The sequence below is a fragment of the Eleutherodactylus coqui genome, chromosome 3, assembly GCF_035609145.1.
Source record: "Eleutherodactylus coqui strain aEleCoq1 chromosome 3, aEleCoq1.hap1, whole genome shotgun sequence".
NCBI classification, from domain to species: Eukaryota; Metazoa; Chordata; class Amphibia; order Anura; family Eleutherodactylidae; genus Eleutherodactylus; species Eleutherodactylus coqui.
Window position 1 is genome coordinate 201,956,842 of NC_089839.1, and position 22,545 is coordinate 201,979,386.

The window sequence follows — 22,545 nt, forward strand, 5'->3', positions numbered from 1 at the left end:
CTATACTATAATACTGCCCCCTAAGTACAAGACTAGAACTACTATAATACTGCCCCCTATGTACAAGAATATAACTACTATAATACTGCCCCCTATGTACAAGAATATAACTACTATAATACTGCCCCCTATGTACAAGAATATAACTACTATAATAATGTCCCTATGTTCAAGAATATAACTACTATAATACTGCCTCCTATGTACAAAACTAGAAGTACTATAATACTGCCCTCTATGTACAAGAATATGAAGTTAGTAACATTTTTATGATTATGATAATACTGCCCCCTATGTACAAGACTATAACTACTATAATACTGCCCCTATGTACAAGAATATAACCACTATAATACTGCCCCTATGTACAAGAATATAACCACTATAATACTGCCCCTATGTACAAGAATATAACCACTATAATACTGCCCCCTTATGTACAAGAATATAACTACTATAATACTACCTCCTATGTACAAGAATATAACTACTATAATACTGCTCCCTATGTACAAGAATATAACTACTATAATACTGCCCCCCATGTACAAGAATATAACTACTATAATACTGCTCCTATGTACAAGAATATAACTACTATAATACTGCCCCCTATGTACAAGAATATGAATAGTTAGTAACATTTTTATGATTAGGGCATTACTCTTAGTTTACTATATAGAAAACTTAGCAAAAACATCATAAAAATATAAATTCTATTTCTTCTTCCGGACATTTTCATTCTTTTATAAATCATACATATTTTAGAAATATAATCAGAGATAACAGTAAAAATTCAGAGATCTTTAGAGTTCGCACTTCACAATCTCCAGGCCTTGCCCACAGAGCACACATAGATGCGCTTTATCATGTGTCCAACAGTCCAATTCGGACACATCAGCCACATGACAGAATTTGGTGCCCACATGCTGAAGACCACTGTCCTCAAGATTCCAGAGAGTCAGACGCTGATCCACAGACACAGATACTAACAGGTCATCTCGGAGGAAGCGCAGGCCAGTGACATGTGCAGCATGAGCGGAGTTGGCAGAGACCGCCCTGAGAAGTTGGACACCTTCTCTTGAACCATCCTGAGATGTATGGTCCAATATTAACCAATATACGCAAATGGAATTGTCATCTCCTCCGCTGGCGACCAAGTATTGCCTATCCTTAGTCATCTGGACACAGAGGCTGTTGATCCCACATTGATGAGCAGGAATGGTAAAGCAAACCGGACCCAGATCTGTAAGGAACAAGAGTTTCATTAGTTTTTCATCATCTGTTCTTTATCTCCTAATGGGTTTTATGCTAAATTAATTATGAAATATATACAGTGCCAGCACTAGGCTAGATGCCACCCTGCCCTATGCTGAATTTTTTTCCGGCGACCCCCATCCCAGTCATAAGAGAAAAAAGTGATAAATATTGTACTGATATGTAGTCTGCCTGTATTCTGCTTGCTCAGACAACTACATTCTCACACAGAAACAGCTCAGTGAATTAAAATAGTAACAGAACCAAGCGCATACCATAAATACAGCACCAGGACCAACCTCAGTACGTAAATACAGCACCAGGACCAAACACATAATATCAATACAGTGCAAGAACCAAACACAGATTATTAATACAGCACCAGAAACAAGCACAGTAAATAAACACAACACCAGAACCAATCTAAGTATATAAACACAGCACCAGAACTAAGCTCTAAACAGAAATACAGCACCAGGACCAAGCTCAGTATATAAATACAGCACCAGGACTAAACACATGGTATAAATACAGCACCAGAACCAAGCTCATACCATAAAGTACAGCAGCAGAAGTAATCGCAGTACATAAATACAGCACCAGAACCAAGCTCATAATATAAATACAGTAGCAGAACTAAATAAGAGGAGAAGAGATAGAACCAGGAGGAGGAAGAGGAGGATTCGTTTAGCTACACAAGACACTGCCACATCGTAGAAGATGATCATCTGGGCATGCAGATCCAAAGGGTACGTGATTGTCCCCAGTCTACATTTGCCTGTGCCTCCCCTCCCCCCCAAGCCAAAAGCCGGTGCCCTGTGCTACCATAGGTCTATATATTAATTTTAGTATAGACAAATATATATCTATATGCAGAAAGCTTTTCAATTCATATTTTTGCGCAATGTGAATTTCAAATCCGCGCCAGATGAATGATGGTACAGATATCCATTGAGAATAACGGAATGCAGAAACCACACGGATTCTGATATGGGATTTTAGCAGAGAATCCATGCTGTCATTCTGACAAGCGAATGAGGCCTTAAGAGCAACTTATATTCTGGAGGACTTGTCCTGTCCTGCATTACACAGACAACCCACGTGAATGGACACTGTACTGCTTAATTTGTCCTGTGGGGGCACTGCAGATAAATTGGACACTTAGGCCTCCCTCACAAGGGCGTTTGCAGGCAGCTCTTTTTCTTCTGGCATTTTGTGCCAGATCTGCAATAGAGCCTCCGAATGGAGGTTCCAGCACAGATGTGAAATCGGCCTAAGAGCCATTTTACATGGAACGATTATCCTTCAAAGTAATCGTTGGATCGTGTAAATTTGAGCGATAATCGTTCAGTGTAAATACGGTCAATTATTGAACGACGAACGCCAATTTGTTCGCTTCTCGTTCCTTTTACGCAAGCATAAAAATCATCATTCGCAAGTTGTTTCATGTAAACAGCGATTGGCCAGTTGTTCACATTCACTGTTACAGTGCACCGAACAACTGAACGATCAAGTGAACGTGCGAATGATGTAAAACTTAAACCAGTAATCTGCGTGTGTAAACTGACAGCATTCCTTCAGCATTTCTTGGTCCGTCTGGATCCTAAGAGTTGGGGTTCAGACACAGTACATGCCGGGTACACAGAACGCTCCTGATCATAGCCTTATGTTGCTTACCTATCATGGATCAAGTGTTCCCTTTGTTCTAACCCCGGGGAAATCACTCAGCACTTAATAAATGTGTAATGAGCCTCTCCAATGTACGCTGGTACAAATATGCTGGCACTACCTCGCCAACGAGAACAGGTGTGCACTACAATAACACTACTTAAGACCAGCGCCCTAACTGCCCTATTCAATCTCCTGCAGAAAGACATAAACCTTTGTCACAGCTGTCTTTATAATCTGCTTTATCAGAGCTAACTCGTCATCTGGTTATTAGGGCCCTTTTACAGGGGCCAATAATTCATTCACATGCCATCATTATCATTCAGTGTACATGCCCCGACTAAACAACAAATAGGGATTTGCTTGCTTGCTGTTTGTAGTTCAGTTTCTGCATGCAGAAAACTGAACGACGGATCGGCCCATGTAAACAGGCAGTTGTGCATTTATGAACGACTGCCTGTTTACTGTGAATGGAGGTAGGTGGACCGAAACAATCCCCAGCGGCTCCACCTCCATTTCACTGATACTTGTTCCTGTGAAAAGGCACAGGAATGATTATCATTGGGACGATCTGTTGGATATCTGTGCCCGACAGATCATCCAGTGTAAAAGGGCCCTTATGATGAGTCTAAGATTTGCGTGGGTTGCTGCAACCATCATGGAAAACTTGCAATCTGACTAAAATCCTCCATGCTTTACACTGCATTCAGAGAAAATGATGCATAATAACAAAAAAAAAAAAAAACAGGTTGCAAAGTGACTCCAGCATGCAGGAGTTTAATGCCAATGACTGGCATAAATAAAGCACTGTATGTATCACATATAGAGACTCACCTTGCAGAGGACAATCTGGATGATCCTTCTCCAGCATTCTATCAGCAAGGGGTATTGTAGCCGATATATCCCATAATGCAATGCGACCATCAGTAGCAGCACTGCACAGCATGATTCTGGGAAAACATATTAATCTGGCATCACACTATAGTAGTGATACAAACATCACATGATAAATTAGGAATGGGGAATAAAGCAGGAGGAGATCAGTAACTTTCAGGAAGAGGATCTGTGCTTGAGTCCACTGTCTATTAACCAGAGCCAAAAGCCGTAGTACAGAGTAGCTCCCACTCTGGAGGACCCAACAACCATTGTATGACATGGGCACCTATTCAATTCAATTGGGACCATGTAATACCGCATTTCACCTGTTGTGGCCACTGCAGGAGAATTGTATGATCGCTTGCTGCTTTCTCTGATTATCACTAGGGGTTTCGGTTGCCAGTCCTCATGTAGAGGAGGGGTTTTCCAGATGAGTCAACCCTCTAAGGCGAGCTTGCATATTTTGGTTGCAGAATGTGAGCCCCAGATTCTGCCGCAATGTACAGTACGATGTAAGTGAATGAGAATTTAAGAAACTCCATTCTCTTACAGCAGAAAAAAAGAATCCACAGCATAAAAATGGCAGATATTCAAATCTGCAATGTGCTCTATTTGTTGCGGATTCTCGCAGCAAAGTTCATTTACTGCAATCACGAGCGCATTTATGTGTCCATAACATGGACAAATGTCTTGGCCTGGCTGCGGGTCTATTGACCCGAATGCATAGCACCATAAGGATCTATGATGGTCTGCATCTGGATTAGTAGATCTGCAGTCGGACCAGAACACTTGTCTGTATTATGGGTACATAAATGCACCTGTGTGAAACTGGCCTTACTCAAACAATCACTCAGGAGTTTTACCTTGAATCATTGCCGTTCGTATGGACAAATGTCTCTACTTTCAGTACACAGCGCTGGTGGTAGAAGGACTCCGCTACCAATATCATCTGCCGGGAACTCTCACTCATAACAAAGAATCTACAGGAACATAAAAACCATCAAGTAAAGTAAACAACAGCATGACATATTTTGGTATATATGGAACCATTATAACAAGTCTACTGTAATACAGATTTTCTGCCCTAATAATCAGAAATACAGCATGGTACCTGAACCAGCTACATAGCCCCCAACTGTCCACTCTGGGGACTGAAAACTTAGAAACACAACATGCTAATTACCCCCCTGAGTGCTCTTGGCCAATCAGATGCGGGCTAAAGTGGCAGCTTCTTCCGCCTATTTTGAAGTAATTATTTTGTAATGAGTCCAGACGGACAGAAAGAACTGCAACATGAGCTCTCCCATACAGACTGTAGGCGCAACTACTGCATTTCTCTTTGTTAGGGCATCTTATATTGTACTGAACATTTAAAGTGTGTTTAAAGGGCATTATACATCTATAGGAGTCACAGAGATAAGGCCTCCTTCACACGGGCGCCACTGCATCGCTGCGAGAAAATCGCAGCGATATCGCATCGCTCCACCGTACGATTTCGCTGCGATTTTCTCCCAGCAATACCACGATTTTGTAGCGCTACAAAGTCGCATGTGACGCTACAAAATCACGCGACTTTGTAGCATCTGCTACTGTCAAAGTTGCATCGCATGCAAACCGCGTTTTCGTGCGATGCGATGCAACAGAGAGGAAGGCTCCATAGAGAAACATGGGCTACAAAACCTCGCGTGTCGCGGGCATATCGCCAGACCTGCGAGGTTTGTGTGTCGTTTTGTAGCATGCTACAAAACATCTCATGTGTGAAGGAACCCATAGGAAACCACGGGCTTCTCATACATGCGTTTTGTAGAATCTTAGCAATGCTACAAAATCGCACTACTTTGTCGCCCGTGTGAAGGAGGCCTAAAAGCTAATATCCCGGCTGCCTGCTGTCATCACTAGTGGCAGCTCACTGACCGTAGATTGGAATAGATTCTATTGTTTTCAATAATAAAATTTGTCTTCAGTAAGCGCCCTCTAGTGGTGACAGCAGGCGTACTTTAAAAAGTTTAGCTGGTGGCAGAAACCTGGCAGGAAACCTGCTAGCAGAAAAATTCATTTAAAACCACTGTGCTGGAAGATGCGGCCAGAGGGGCTCACGGTGTGTTTGCAAGATTTTAGTGCTACCAGCACTGACATCAATACACAGGAGAAGGCGGCGAGTGAGAGGAAAGGCTGCGTTACTGCAGGGAGGTGCTGACTCTGAAGGATCATGGCACCGCCTCCTTGATTCGAGACAGGGCATTTGCATATTAGGCACGCAAACAAAGTAAGAATTTATGGTGGTGCTAAAAGGCTCCTTTTATGTACAACCATGTGTGACCTGCTTGAGTCATGATGCATTACACTATGGTGGCAGTTTCAAACTGAATTTTCTGCAGATAGGTTCCTTTAAATACTTAACTGATGGGAGTCTCATCATTAATTAACAATGGGTCATATATATATACGTACCTTACAGATCCATCACTGCAGGCAGCGGCTACATACACACAAGATGAGGCAGGTTTCATGGTCTCTGGGATCTCATCCACTGTTGTGATTGCCAAGTATCTGACAAAAAGATAATAAAAGAACATGAAACTGGAAATTAAGGAAAAAACTGATGCATCATTAACCCTTTCCAATCCACTATCTGACGTCTAAAGACATTCTGATTGAAGGCTGTACAGCTCTGATGTCGGAAGACGTCCGGCAGGGTATTCTTACTGTATATTACTGGCCGCTCTGTTATCAGGGGCCTCACTAGCATGTCCCATACCACAGTACTGGCTCTAGCCAGCAGATGGCACCATTGTATAATGGCAGAAAGAGAAAGCCCCCTACACCATTACTCCACCTCCACCAGTCTGACAGAAAGGGGTAATCAATTCACACTACTTGCTCCAAATTCTGACCTCCCACTAGCACACTGCAACAGAAATCTGACTTCATTTGACAAGGTGATATTTTTCCACTACTCAGTGATACAATTTTTTACGCTTTTTTGCCCCCTTGGAGTTTTGCCCTTCTTTTTCTCTTAGACTAAATGGTGCTGGAACTGGTCGTCTGCTGCGATTTTTCCCCCACAAGCAGAAAAAAATATAAATAAATATCGCAATTGATTTTCACTCTTGTGCAGAAAAAAAAAAGTTTTTCCATAGCATATTATGTGGAAAACTTGTCACGTGATTTTATGCTGCACTCCGGGGTCACAGGTAGAATTTCCATACAGGGAAGCGCCAATCGTGAGAGGGCCGGGCTCTAATAAATTGGTAACTCAATGTACATCTTTTTGGGAATGTTTTATCTTTTCCCTTTGATAGATGGGGGAGGGTCCTTTACACTGGCAAAGTAATAGGCTATGGGCCAAATTTATTTAGAGTTTATCAAGACTGACCTATTACAATGAGAAGGTGACTCGTTTAACTGAATGCTTGTAGAGCTCATAGCACCCACAACCCTGTACAGATAATAGACCCTCTATTAGGACGATACCACCTCATTGCCAGTTACCTCGTTTCTGGATCCATTTTGAGCATCCGGTGTTTATTCTTCAATCTATCCCAGTGTTCATCCAGTCGGTGGGAAGATAAGTGGATGACTTGACACATAACGTCAGCATGATCCTCCTTCGCTTGGATCAACAACCGATAAGCCTCAATCTGAGCTCGACCCCCAGCAGTGAACAGTAGAGCGGAGAGGACACCATCTTGATGTTTAGCCCTGGCTAAAGCCAAAGTTTTCACACTGGAGAGATGGTCACTTATGGTCGAAAGGCAAGAAAGGCGTTTGGAATTTCCACTGAAGGCCCATACATTAACGGTGGTGTCTTCACTGCTTGTAATAAGGATGTCAAGATGATCCTGGCTGGACATCTTAATTGTTTCCACATATTTAACACAAGTCAGTTCTCTACCATGCAAGGGCTCTTTTAATACATTCTGGAATCTATCGCTCGGTTGACTGTGGTAGATGAATATATCACCAGATTTGATGTAGGCAAACATTACAGTTTGACCCTCCTTCTTGTAGTTCCAAGACCGGTGTCCTCCACCACAGGGGATGCAAAGTAACTTCTCATTAGTTCTCGTACTCCACACCACAAAGTCAGTGGAGTGGAAACCAATGATGTGCAAGTCTCCATCAGATGTGAAGGACACTCTTTCAATCCATTCCATCCCCTTGCAAGACTTAAGTTTGCGGAGCACGACCAACTGGGGTCCTTCTACCTTCAACTGGCGGTAAAATCCATCTCGACCACTACTGTACACAAAGCCATTATGGTACGCAACCGATGTTACACCTAATTTGCCATGAAGGCCAAAGAGAACATGGATTGCCTCTTCTGGGCTGTAAAGATTACAACTTTGAGGGTTGTTTGCACTTTGCGACAATTCATCCTTCATGCGTTCACTGGAAGGCTTCATTGGAAACACAACCAATGAACCTCTGCGGTCACCACACACAACCAAACCTTCTTCGGGCACAAATGCTATGCAGGTGTGCCATCTCTGCTTACAGGTGGGTAGAAGAAACCTACGCTTCTCTGTGACAGATATGATATCTCCAGACACACATGTGACTTCAAGCCAAACTAATAACCCATTAGGACCCGAAGAAAACAGGTTACACGTGTCTGAAGACAAACATGAAGAGGAGGTCACCCAAGTCAGGCTATGCACTTTACCTTCATGGAGCTTGAACTCCTTGCAAGTTCGAGAAGATGAAAGAGAGAAGATCTTAATGTTGCCTGTTATGCTACCGATGGCACATAATGTGGAGTCAGCCAATTTGACCACCTCTAGGAGACCATATGACTTATAGTTCCTATCCTCCAGTACTAAGGTCCATTGCTTACTAATAAAATTATAAGTGTATATAAAACCCAAGTCCGTAATTATAACAAGGCAATTGAGATCTGCTAACATTATGGCCTTTGGGGCCCCATTGTTGCTCGAGAAATCAAAATTTAGTTTAGAAAGATTGCTATAGGGTGAAGACTTTTCTTTAATTTGCCAAAGTCGGATACCAGAGTCTGCTCCACCTGTTGCAACCCAACCAAGGTGGTCTTGGATGGCAATAGCTCTGATGCCTCGACCTTTGTGACCTTTAAAGTTATGGATAATATCACCATTGTAGCTCCACACGATACAAGAAGAGTCTTCGCCAATACTGATGATGTTGTCTTGGAGAAGTCTGACTGACCACACGCGCGCTTGGTGCCCATACAACACAAGGAGACATTGGACATCTGGACTGCAGTCAGTAAGACTGACCACATTCCACACTCTGAGGCTGCGATCATCGGAGGCGGAAGCCAAAATACCTCTCTGCATGTCATAACATATGCTGAAAATGACACCATTATGCCCGCTAATTCTCCTTCGAGGCTCTACTCTTCCATCTTCATTGGTTTGGTCAGACATTACCCATATGACGAGCTGGTTGAACACAGTCCCGGAGATCAGAATGAGATCTTCCCAAGTTCTTCCCACAAAATGAGCAGAGTACAAGATGCATTTTTCCGAACAGTGAATTTCCTTCAGGACTTGACCCTTCATATAGTCATAGTGAGCTACAGAATTGTGCCCCAAGGCTATGCCAAGGTAAGCGGTAGACTGAGAGTCATCTCCAAGCCACTGAACGTCCCATATCCAATCATGAAGCTGTCGAAGCTCACACACTTTGGATAATCTTACTTCCTGATTTCTGCTGCTGAAATTCAGGACAATAAGACCCTTACTTCCAAACACACCCAAGATAGAGGGGTCCGAATCTGCTGACCCGAAAGTCTTTATCCCATGAATGGTGTAACCTGCGAGAACATTCTCCTTAAGCCTTGGTGGGGTCAAGCCAGTGCTTCTTAAGCTATACACGGTCAGATTTGGACCTTCACCTAGAAAATCAGACACAAAATGTCATTTATTAGTACAACTGTATGATCATTATTACAGTGCTCACAGGGGTTGTCAGCTTTTATGGGCTTCTGAATAGCAATCCTGTCTAGTTATAGAGCAATACAGCAGTGGGATATGCTGCTGTACAGCTAAACAGTCTTGTCATTCAGCTATATGGCCGCCATATTTGCTATCATCCAGAAAGAAACACAGACATGAAATCCTTAGTCATGCAGCAATACAGAATGAGGATATGTAACCACATAAGTAGGCAGATGTGCCAGTCAGGACTCTGGGAAAGCTGAGTGCCAACATCCATGGAAGCTGCAGTGACAACCATATTTGTTGTCACCCAAATTTCCTATAAACAGATGTAATAAAATATGGCAGAGTACATTTAATTAGGAACTGGATGGAAGACGACCACTCAAGGACTCAGATTTACCTACATATAATTAGATTACAAGGAGATAGGCAGATAGATTAGATAATTAACTAAACATTATCCACTAGCACTTACCAGCAAGAAGATGATCCCCCACAAACTCCAGTGCAGTAATTGGGGCCACCAACAACTGTGACTCCATGTTGGTCATACAGAGAAGCCACATGGAATCACATTCAGATGGTTCTTCCTGCGTTGCTCCATTAGTCTAGAAGTTAAAAAATATACATATTTTATTAAGATTCATCACCTTGATTTGACAATCTACACTATCCTACCAATAGCACACTTTGTAAAACAAAACAAAAAATAAAAAAAAACATTCCCTAGGAGTTGTCATTTTATAGCAAAACCCGGCATGTAGTTATATCTCGGGCAGATATGTAAATTATGAGAGTTGTGGTGATTAGATGATCAGTCATGTCACCTGAGGCCCTAAAAGTGGTCCCCCCCTTGGCCTATAAAAGGCTCTTGGAGGCTCCTTGTGTGTAGTGGATGTGGTATAAGGATTGATGCAGTATCATCCTGCTGCTGTTCAGGATACTGGGAAAGTTGAACTGACATCCTAAACCCTTCTCTCCCCCCTCCCTCACAACTGCCAGGCCTTTGATGACCATGTGGCCTTAGGGACTTTTTTGTTTGGATGGCAATAAAGTTAAGGCAGTGGCAGGGAGATGTTAATTACCCCCCTGCCAGAGAGGTGTGACACCTCTGATGGCTCCCACAGACTCACTGGATCCAATATTTTATTAAGAGAAAATGGAGGACATACGCATCTAACCCACCTCTCTCTAAATGACCTCAGAGAGGCGGGGGGTGGGGGGAGATGTGTTCTAGGGAATCCTTTATAACTCGGGGCTCACCAAACCCCTATTGTCAGACTTCAGAGATACGCTATGGCGCAAGACTTTTCCCATTTGCTTCAGTGACTCCGCAAGAACAGAACCTTGGGCTGAATATCCCAAATCTGGTATCTTTGTATATTGTCTCCTTGTTTTATTTGAAATACTGTCTGTTGTGTATGCCTGTAAGCCTTACCTCCATTGTAACGTTTTTTTTCTGTATTTATTTAGCACTGCTAGTTTTTTTTTGTTTTTTTTTATAAATCTGCAATTTATTAGTCAAACCAACGAACAAACCATAACTCTGAAGATTGTGCTTATAATTCCTAGTCCGGGCTCCAGCTTCCCTGTGATATAAAAGCTGGTGGTCGTAGCGAGTGTGTGTGGGTATTGCAGAGTGAAGGAGACATTAGACCGAGCAAGGGGTGATTTGAACTTTCGTTCTGCATGCGTACAGAAGCCTGGGAAAGCTGGGTACAAATCCACCTGTATTCGAATGACTCTGCACTTGCAATCCGCCAGAGTGATCGATTGAGGCTCTGCCGTGACAAGCGGTGACAGCGGTAAGAGTGCTCTGAGTAGTCGATTCGTGACAAATCGGGGTCCCCCCTCTTTCTCTCCTGACTGTGGACCTCTTTTTCCGCTTGTGTAGAGCTTATTGACTGCTCTATGCCTCAGGCCGCCTGCAGACGAGCGGGTCGGATCCGTCGGCGAGAATTCTCGCCGCGGGACCCGACCCGAGCGCCTGCAGGAATGAGCGCGTACTCACCCGCGCCCGGCGGCCCCGGCTCTTTCATGTGCCGGCGCATGCGCAGACCGGAGTCGCCGGCTGCGTGAGTGACGTTTCTGTGCGAGGCTCTGCAAGCCCCGCACAAAAATAGGATATGCCGCAGTTTGTTTGCTGCACGAGATTTCGCGCGGCCGTCTGCATAGGATTGCGTTTGTTAACGCAATCCTATGCAGGCTTTGAGCGGCGGAAATCCCGCGGGAAATCCCGCCGTGGGATTTCCGCTCGTCTGCAGGCGGCCTCAATCCAAAAGATTTCACCCAGTTAACAGTTAAAACGGGGCGCATTATTGGAATTCGAGAAGCTAGATGGTCGTATCCACGAATTGTCCGCCACCTAGTATTAATAATCATCTCTACTTGTATAGCGCCAACATATTCCACAGCACTTTAGTAGTAGGGAAATGCACAAAATAAGTCCTAACATACATTATTAAATTGATGCACATCTTGAATAATCGAGGTGAGGGCCCTGTTTGCAAGAGATCACAGACTATAGCCGGGCTCACACGGGTGTATGATTACCACGTATTATGTGGGTGCTGTACGTCTGTGTGATACAAAGTAACTCACAGGCAATCAATTACATTGCTTACGCGGGTCAGATCACATCAGCATGTTGGAATTGCGTAATACGCGAGCCAAAAAAGAAAGCAGCATGCTATATTTTGCTGAGTGTATACGCGCGCCTATATGCAATTACCAAGACACCTGGGTAATGTCGCCTGCCTGAGTGTGTTGTGCCAACAGGTAAGTACGGTGGAGGTTCTGTTATGGTCTAGGGATGTACATGGCATGGTCTCAGTCCGTTGTTTGTAGTGATAAGGACCCTGCACACAGAGGTATACCCTGACATTCTAGACAATAATGTGCTGCCTACAATGTGGCAATACTCTCTGAATGGTCAGCCATACTTCCAATAAGACAACGCGCCCTGTCACAAATACAAAGCTGTTTTACGTTGGATGGAGGATAAGGATGTAGGACTGGCTGCACAGAGTCCTGACCTCAACCCTACTGAACATCTCTGGGACAAACTGGAATGTCTGGTCAGGAAATATGAACAGTGTCCATCTTTGAGAGACCTGGCCAGATGTTTGCAGGATGAATGGAGGGAAACACCAGCTGAAGTGTATCAGATGTTAGTAGAAAGTATGCCACGGGGAGTATCCGATGTCATTAGGGCCAAAGGAGCCCCACTAAGTATTACCATATGGAAATAAATACTACTTTTCATTCTTGATCAGATGTCCAGTTACTTTTGGTAGGATAGTGTAAAACTGGATACAGATGTGAAACCTTAACCTGAAGCAGAGAAGTGTTGCTTCTCCAAAAGAGAATATACCGCACATTGTTGGTATATTTAAGCTAGGGTTATACAGCAACTTTGACCACAGCATGGATTGTTGTGTAGCCCTGCGACCTCGCATTCTCACTGAAGTCAACTGGGTCGCAGTCTGACTCACAAGCTATAGGACTGTGACCCGTGGATCACACACAAAAATCGATCTCAGCTGATCTTTTATGATCAGCACCTCCCAGTCATGGCAACACGCAAGTCTCTCTGCGACCTCTTTGACTTCAATAAGTGAGGTCAGGGGATCAGTGATCCATGCTGTGGCCATCGCCATGAAGCCCTAACCTAAAGGCTTATGAAGGATTATTAGAAAAAAAAAAGTCAGATCTCTTTCCAAAAACAGCGCCACCCCGTCCATGGTTTGTGTTTGGCACTGCAGCTCAGCTCCACTGAAGTGAACGTGGCTGAGCTGTAACACCACACACAACCTGAGGACACATTTTTTGGAAGCAGACATTTTTTTCTAATCCTGGTCAACCCCTTTAATGTCCATTAATTTACAATATGCATTTCTAGAGCTGTGATCATCAACATTAGACTCTCTAGACCAGGGGAGTCAAACTCATTTTCACCGATGGTCACATTAGCAAATACGCCCGTGTGAATGAAACCTTATAAACTGCGTATTTGCGCTCAGTATCACTCACATTACGTGCATAATATGTGCATCTTAATCCACATTGATTTGTATTGAGGTAATCCAACAGAGATTTTTCACATAGGTATTTTACGTAAGTGGAAAAAAAACAAAAACACAACATATCCCATTTTGGTCGGTATTAAGCCGGGCTGCCATAACTGTATTGGAATTGTGTATTACGTGGGCTCTGTACGCCTGCGTGATACCCGGTAGCTTACAGGCAATTACACTGCCTTACGCAGTTCTGCTCACATTAGTGTATCGGAATTGTGTAATCTGCAAGCGCAAAATAGAACGCGGCATGTTCTATTTTGCCTTGTGTATACATGAAATAAAGACCATTGTTCTCTATATACGTATATACCCGCAGCCTATACACAATTACATTGCATTTGGGCTGTGGGCTTTACGGATCATCGCTAAGTGACGGCACAGGAAATACAAAAAAAACAAAAACACAGGTGTATGGCGCGTGACTGCCTGCATGATGGCACCCTCTCCCTTTGCTGGTGTCGCCCTCTCTGCCAAGCGCTGGCTATGGAGAGCCAGTCCTTGTTCACCCAGACCTCGTTTTGGCGTCCCGGATTCGTCCCGCGGGTCTTGCGTCTGACATATGTGCTCTAGAGGATTATTATACCACAGTCCCCAGCACAGCCTTGGCGGTATAGTTTTGTAGCGTCTAGAGCCGCAGGTTGACCACTACTACATTGGGGCAACATATAGAGCTACATTATAACTTTATCAGCCTGCAGCGGCTTTTAGGACAGGGAGAACCACAAGTCCCAGCATGCTCTAACCACAGGGACCAGCTGCAAACATGAACAGCCTTAATCTGCTCTGAACTGTCCCTAAACATCCCCAGAGCAGCTCCTCTGACTTTACATGCAGACGGTCTCCCCTGCAGGCATGCAATTATCGGCCACTGAATGAAATTCTCATTTTATCTACCAACTGCCAGGCTTGTCATACTCACACACGCTCCATGGATGAACTTCCGCCCGGATCTGTCACGTGTTTCCGCTCCGTACTGCAGGCGGAATGGAAGCAGTGATTGGTAACACATCCGGAAGTAATGCCTGGAAGCCGTTGCTAGGTGATGAGCTGCTGGAAGCACGTGATCTGCTGGACCATGTGACTTGTCTGTGACAGTGCGACTCTTTAGGAACCAGACTGCAGTTATAAGTCAGGCAGTGTAATATTGTGTAATTAGAAGTTTGCCCCCTTATTATTATAGAGGCTCATTTCCCTATGCGACGGGAACCTGATAATTACTCTTTGGTGCTTTCTTGCAGATCACAGCAGCTAATCTGAACAGTCAGCGCAGCAGTGTAAAGCATGGTGAAAAACATATCAGGAGCCTGGATTTCTGAAGAGGTGGTTTTTAGCCTCCAATAGACAATCTGTTAAACTCCGCCACAAAGCTGCAAGCTATTGTATTTCATAGAACCCATCCATGGAAGAAAAATCACTAATGTAAATGGACCCCTGAGCAAAAGTAGTATGTATTTCCATATGACGATACTTAGTGGGGCTCCTTTGGCCCTAATAACAAATAACATCAGATACTCTCCGTGGCATACTAACATCTGATATTCAGCTTCTATTTCCCTCCATCCATCCTGCAAATATCTGCCAAGTTCTCTCAAAGAAGATGGAAGCTGTTCATATTTCCTGAGCCGATGACCCAATTCGTCCCAGAGATGTTCCATAGGGTCGGGACTCTGTGCAGCCAGCCCAATCGTGGAACATCCATATCCTCAAACCAATGTAGAGCAGCGTTGGATTTGTGTCAAGACGTGTCATCTTATTGGAAGTATGGCTGACCATTCCCAGAGTATTGCCACATTGCTGGCAGCACATTATTGTCTAGGATGTCAGGGTACGCCTCCATGGTCATGGTTCTTATCACTACAACCAACGGACCGAGACCGTGCCACGTAATACATCCCCAGACCATAACAGAACCTCCGCCGTACTTACCTGTTGGCACAACACACTCAGGGAGTCGGTGTTCCCCAGGAGTCCTCCACACCCAAGTACAGTCATCTGATGTGAAGATTGAGCAGTGTGATTCACCGCTAGAGATGAGCAGTGTGATTCATAACTAGAGATGAGCGAACATACTCGTTAAGGACAGATACTCGAGCGAGCAGTGTCCTTTTCGAGTACCTGCCCGCTCGTCCGCAAAGATTCGGGTGATCGGTGTGTTACTGGAGTGAGCAGGGCAGAGCGTAAAAGCGCCTAGACAGAAAATATAACTCCGGGCAGCAAAGATAGTCCTGGAACTGTCTTTCTGCCTGGAATACGTCGGCCGCTGCAGAGGCTCCTATGGGAGCCAATGACAGCGGCCGGAGAAGGGAGGTGGGAGGGAGTTTAGCAGCATGACTGTTTGCAATGGGAGGGAGTGGAACTAAGCTCTGCCCCCTCCATTTGCTGGCTGCAGACAAGGGGTGGGAGCTTAGCCCCGCCCCTCCCATTGCAAACAGCCAGAGGGGAGGAGAGAGGAGGTGAGCCGGCAAGGGGGAGGGGGATTGCGCCGGCGGGCACATGTAAGAACGCCTACGGCCATGTGAAGGAGCCCTTAGGGTGCATTTAGACAGAACAATTATTGTTCCAAAAATCAGTCAAACGAAGAAAAGTGAACGATAATCTTTCAATTTAAACGCAGCCAACAGCAAATGAGAATAGTGCGCTTCCCATTCATCGTTCAGTTTCAGCCGGCATAAATAATTGTCGGTTCGCTGGCTTCTCGTTACATTTCCCATAGGAATGTGAAACACTGAACGATAAATGAACGAGAAGTTCACGATTCCTAACGATGATTTGCCTGTTTAAACAGGCTGCTGACGTCAATCGGCTCGTTCACTGGGGCAAATAAGAATCGTGAGGTTCTCCTTAGGTGTAAAAGGAGCATTACAATGCTAGTAATAGGCCATAAAATGTACATGATAGATAAAAACCCCTTCAAAAGGTTGTCCAATGACAGCAAGTTATCCCCTAATCTCAGGATAGGGGATAGCATGCTGATTAGTAGAGGTCCAACTGCTGAGAACAGGGTACCTGAGTGAAGGCAATGGCAATCGTGTACTACTACTCCATTCATTCCAATCAAACCACCGAACATGACCGACTACAAGTGCTCGGCTACATCCAGAAGTCCCATTGAAATGACTAGAGCGGTGGCAGGCATGTGTGACCATCGCTGCCCTCACTTCATAATGCAATGCAGCTACATTCTGGGGATCCGTATGGTCCCAGCAGTCAGACTCCCAACCATCAGCAAGTTATCTTCTATCCTATGGATAGGGGTTTGGGCTTATTCATACGAGAATCTTGCGCAAGTTTTGTGCATTGCGAGGCACACAAAACTTGCACAAATATGAACTCCATTGTTTTGAATGGACTTATTCACAATCACAGCATGTTCTATCTTTCGGCGCTCCCGTGGAACGGCCTGCCCATTGTTTTCAATGGGACCTTAAAAGACATCGCATGGCACTCACTCAGTTTCTTAGGCCAATATTGCGCACTCTCCTGTGTGAATGTAGCCTTCAGGTGCGTTTCGACAGAAGGAACGAAAGTGGATGATAATTGTTCAGATGGAACATGAGCCAACGACGATCGAGACTTGTTCGCATCTCGTTCTTCATGCAGTTTCTGCAGGACTAAAAATCGTTTGCTCTTTCATTTGTCGTTCCCTTTAATCACTTCTCGTTTATGGTTTCACATAGTGAATGCGAAAAAAGGGGGTTTCGTACCGTGTTAGCCAGTAGAGCAAAATGGGATTGTTCTCAGTAAGAGAAACCACGGAATCTTGTAGATACGATACCTTCTAAAGGCTAACAAAGTAATGAATGTGAATGAACGAGTCAACGATGAATCTGCCTGTCTAAACAGGCTGCATTAGCAGAATGATCTGATGATGACATCACCCACTTATTCGCTAGTGCAAACGATAATTGTCCAGTGTAAAAGCAGCATTAGGCTGCATTGCCACGAACGTATATCGGCTCGGTTTTCACGCCGAGCCGATATACGTCGTCCTCATCTGCGGGGGGGGGGGGGGGGAGGATGGAAGAGCCAGGAGCAGGAACTGAGCTCCCGCCCCCTCTCTGCCTCCTCTCTGCCCCTCTGCACTATTTGCAATGAAAGGAGGCGGGGCGGGGCTAAGTTGCGAGAATTAGCGCCGCCTCCGTCCCGCCTCTCCCCATTGCAAATAGTGCAGAGGGGCGGAGAGGAGGCAGAGAGGGGGCGGGAGCTCAGTTCCTGCTCCTGGCTCTTCCATCCTCCCCCCCCCCCCCTGCAGATGAGGACAACGTATATCGGCTCGGCGTGAAAACCGAGCCGATATACATTCGTGGGAATGCAGCCTTAACTTGCTTTTTTGGGCCATCCTCTAAGTGGTAGTTTTCAATTTGGTGCTAAGGATCATCAAACGACAACACAGACTTCTAGGGTAATTACAAGATAAAACAATACTCCAGAGTAAGAATAAGAGACTTTATTTACAGATCTGTACATTTCATCAGTGTAACACAAGGCGGGATAAGTAGAGGATTGATATAAACGATAGATGTGTCCAAAATCACCACCTACGGTAATGCAGAAACATTCTGAGTAGTAGATGATTGGGCAGCGCGATGCATGGATCATAGATTATAGGCACTTTTCCTTGTAGACTGGAGACATCCCTGAAAGCACACAGTGATTGTTGTTTGCTTCGTTAATCAGTCATATGGATTATAGTCTTGTATCTGGGGATCCCTGTAAGACAGAAAACTGATATTTATAGGAGTTCACAATAGTCACAGACCCTGATCGGTGGGAGCATTTGGTTTTATCTTATTTTGCAACAAAGAGATCTAGCACAAAAAAAAATTTAGCAACTTTGTTTTTATTAAAAATCTCCTCTATTATTTTGTGTATACAGCTCCTATGCAGAGCTAATGTGTAGCCGATACTAGTGTAATATGTCGACACCAGAAGTATGGGTGAAGACCTACAGAGTGACAGGTAACGCCCTGTTAACACCCCAAAGCTCCGGATTGGCTGCAGTGTTAACGCCCCAAAGGTCCAGATTGGCTGCCGTGTTAACGCCCCAAAGTTTCGGATTGGCTGCCATGTTAATGCCCCAAAGCTCCGGATTGGCTGCCGTGTTAACGCCCCAAAGCTCCGGATTGCCTGTCGTATTAACGCCCCAAAGCTCCGGATTGGCTGCCGTGTTAACGCCCCAAAGCTCCGGATTGGCTGCCGTGTTAACGCCCCAAAGCTCCGGATTGGCTGCCGTGTTAACGCCCCAAAGCTCCGGATTGGCTGCCGTGTTAACGCCCCAAAGCTCCGGATTGGCTGCTGTGTTAACGCCCCAAAGCTCCGGATTGGCTGCCGTGTTAACGCCCCAAAGCTCCGGATTGGCTGCCGTGTTAACGCCCCAAAGCTCCGGATTGGCTGCCGTCCTTGTCTGGTAGCAGTGAGGGCACAGAGGATCCAGAGCTTCCCTGCAGGGTGTGTGTGTTTGTTGCCATGGGGGTCCTGTGGCTGGAGAAGATGTCCACAGCAGCTCCTCCAGCAGCCGCTGGCTGGCTCAGTGCTCCCTCCCCTCCCTGAAGGCCATCTGGAGCCGCTTGCAGGAGCTGGCCTGGCAGAAGCAGGACCTGCCACAGAGCCACTGGCGGAGCGGCTTCCAGTTGCTTGGTGGCCAGGGCCGCAGCAACACTGCCAGAGCCATTTAGAGGAGCTGCAGCGCTTGCAGCGGCAGTGGAGGTGCCGCTTCCAGGAGCTCGCCAGCCAGCAGCAGTAGCGGCCGGTACAGGACTGCCGGAGCCGCTTGTAAGGCGCCCATTAGCTGGATGCCAGGACCAGTAGCAGCCGCTGCTGGACTGCCGGAGCCACTTCTAGTAGCATGCAGCTGCCAGGAGACCGAGCTGAGGAGGGCACGTCTGTGGCAGCCAATCAGCAGCAGGGGGTGTTTCCTTACACTCACAACTAACCAACCTATATCTCCACTCATTATTTTGGTGGAGACATATTACACTAGTACCTGTGTCACCATGGTTACAGACAACAAACAAACACACCTTGTGTAGTCTAATCCAGCAGTCATGCATACCTCCCAATTTTCAATGAAAAGAAATAGGGCCAACTGTTTGCTCTGCAGCACTTTTTTTATGGTAAAGGGAATCTGTCACCAGATTCATGCTGCATGAACCACGGGCAGCAGAAACCCCGGACAGGTATGTACACTGTGCTTGTTTGTGTCCGATTCTGAAACATACTGGATTTACACGACCAAAATATGCTTACGCCCGTGTGAATGACCCCTTATTCTGTAACGCTGTGGTGTTTTAGAATAAACATACTATGAAGAATGAAGCTCAGTCACAGTGGTGGCGCCATGCCAGCCTCTTTCAGTCATCATCTAGGGTGGCAGCCTGTTTATGGGGAGAGAGCTGTCACTCTAGATGATGCGGATGGGGAGAGGCCAGCATGGCGCTACCCCTGTGACTCCGAGCTTCAAAGTATTTTTATTCTAAAACACTGCAGCGTTACAGAATAAGGGCTCATTCAAATGGGCATAAGCATATTTATGTCGCGTAAATACACTGCGTATCTACGTGACCTAAAATTGCTAATGCCCGCGCATTACGCCTGCTCCTGTGAGTTTGTGCACGCAAATACAGTGTGCATTTGCGCACGCTAAAAAAGTACACAGAAGGGCGCTGGGCCAATAAACTTCAATGGCCTATTGCTGTGGACCAAAAGAGGACATGCTGCATTTTTTCTCAAGCGATCGAATATTGCATGAAAAAATATGCTCACATGAACTAACCTATTGAAATCAACAGGTTCTATTCACTACGTAGTAGTGATAATATGCGGTCCAAATACGTCCATGTAAGAAGCCCTAAGACTTACACACTGGCACTGTACAAACATGCCCAGTAATAGTGCCTTGCCCTCACACTAATAATGCCCCTGAGTGAATTCTGTGTGCAGTGTATCCCTCTCCTCTCTCTGGACCCTTCATCCACATTCCTGGCTAGGATGAGCAGGTAGAAAATACAACTGAGCTTCCTTGTCCATCATTGTATACAACTGCATTTGTTTCCCAAGGACGCAGAGACAGTTGAAATGGGGACATGTGGCATGCTTACTGGGACAGTGCCTGAAATCTGGGACGATCCCGCTGGACCCAGGACATTTGGGAGGCATGGTCATATGTGACTGCACTCCGATGAGTGACGAGGTGGCTGTGTACCCACCATTACTGTTCTGTGAACGATTGCTGCAGGTAGTCTAGTGAGAGTACAAATAACGGGTTCTTGACCCTACAGAGTCCCTATTAGTCTGGGATAGAGCATCCCCCGTGACCACAGTTTACCCTCCAATAACTAAAACAACTCTATACTGTCACAAATTTGCAAACAGCATCTCATATCTCAGCTTCCTGTGACTTAAGGATATTGGGATTAATTCTTTGAATTTCCCTGCACGAAGTGGTGTTATATACCCCATATATACAGCCAGTTAAGCCTCATCATTGTTTAACTCACAGTGGATTCATGAATGGAGATGTGATCTTGGTACGTTGTCAGATAGGTGACGGCTTCATGGATGGAGGGGAAGACTTGAGACTTGGTGATGTCTTCATTAAAAAGGTTCCCATCCTCCAGCCCCTTTATCACAGTTGCTATTGGGATAAATAGAAAGTATTGCACTTTGATGTAAGAACCAACAGGGATTCTCACTGATTTACTTATTTACAATGCATTCAGAAAGTCTTCAGACCTTCCCTTTTTTTTTACATTTTGTTATGTTGTGGCCTGGTGCAAATGTAAGAAAAAAACATGTTTTTTCCCATCATTCTGCACTCAATACCCAATAATGACCAAGTGAGAACAGAATGTTAGAAATCTTTATAAATTGAAAGAAATGAACAACTAAAATTTTGTATTGACATAAGTATTCACACCTTTTGGTATGACAGTCGAAATTTAGCTCTTCGGACTCCCATTTCTCTTGATCTTCATTAAGACGTTTCTACACCTTGATTAGAGTCACCTGTAGTAAATTCAGTTGACTGGACGTCATTTTAAAAGACACCCCAATGTCTATATAAGGTCTCACCACTCACAATGCATATCAGAGCCAAAACCAAGCCACAAAGAGGAAAGAAGTGCCTGTAGAGCTCAGAGACAGCATTGTGTGGAGGCACAGATCTGGAGAAGGTGACAAAAACATTTTTTGCTGCACTGAAAGTTCCTAAGAGCACAGCGACCTCTATATCTCTTATATGGAAGAAGTTTGGAACAACCAGGACTCTTCGTAGAGCTGCCGACCCACCAAACTAAGTTATTCGGAGGAGAAGGGTCTTTGTAAGAGAGGAGACCAAGAACCTAATGGTCCCTCTGACTAAGCTCCAAAGATCCTACTATCTACAGATGGGAGAAACTTCCAGAAGGTCATCCATCACTGCAGCCTCCACCAATCTGGGCTTTATGGCAGAGCAGCCAAAAAGAAGCCTCCTCAGTAAGACACATAAAAGCTGCCTGGAGTTTCCAAAAAGAGCCTAAAGGACTCTGAGACTGCGAGAAACAAGATTCTCTGCTCTGATGGCACCGAGATGGAACTTTTTGGCTTTAATTTTAAGCTTTCTGTGTGGAGGAAACCAGGCGCCGCTCATCACCTGCCCAATAGCATCCCTACAGTGAAGCCTAGTGGTGGCAGCATCATGCTGGGGGAGGGGAGACCGGTCAGGGTTGATGGAAAGCTGTGTGGAGCGAAGTACAGAGATAATGAGA

The 22,545-nt window shown here is 45.1% G+C and overlaps 2 protein-coding genes across 3 annotated transcripts in view; both read right to left on the bottom strand.

Moving 5' to 3' along the window:
• Window positions 1–696: 696 nt before the first annotated feature.
• WDR6 (WD repeat domain 6) lies at window positions 697–14,740 on the bottom strand. The gene is made up of 7 exons (XM_066596799.1): window positions 14,721–14,740; window positions 10,198–10,330; window positions 7,294–9,676; window positions 6,253–6,351; window positions 4,665–4,781; window positions 3,760–3,875; window positions 697–1,246 (listed from the first exon to the last, which is right to left on the bottom strand). The coding sequence occupies exons 2-7, from the start codon at window positions 10,286–10,288 to the stop codon at window positions 807–809; spliced, it is 3,246 nt and encodes a 1,081-aa protein (XP_066452896.1). The 5' UTR covers window positions 10,289–10,330; window positions 14,721–14,740; the 3' UTR covers window positions 697–806.
• A 3,493-nt stretch (window positions 14,741–18,233) lies between these two features.
• LOC136621348 (solute carrier family 26 member 6-like) overlaps window positions 18,234–22,545 on the bottom strand; it is a 38,676-nt gene continuing 34,364 nt past the window's right edge. For both annotated transcript variants that reach the window (XM_066596801.1, XM_066596802.1), the window contains exons 20-21: window positions 21,298–21,434; window positions 18,234–18,511 (exon numbers count right to left, since the gene is read on the bottom strand). In XM_066596801.1, the coding sequence (XP_066452898.1) occupies window positions 18,488–18,511; window positions 21,298–21,434 (161 nt within the window). In that variant the 3' untranslated portion in view covers window positions 18,234–18,487. The remainder of the gene's footprint in view (window positions 18,512–21,297; window positions 21,435–22,545) is intronic.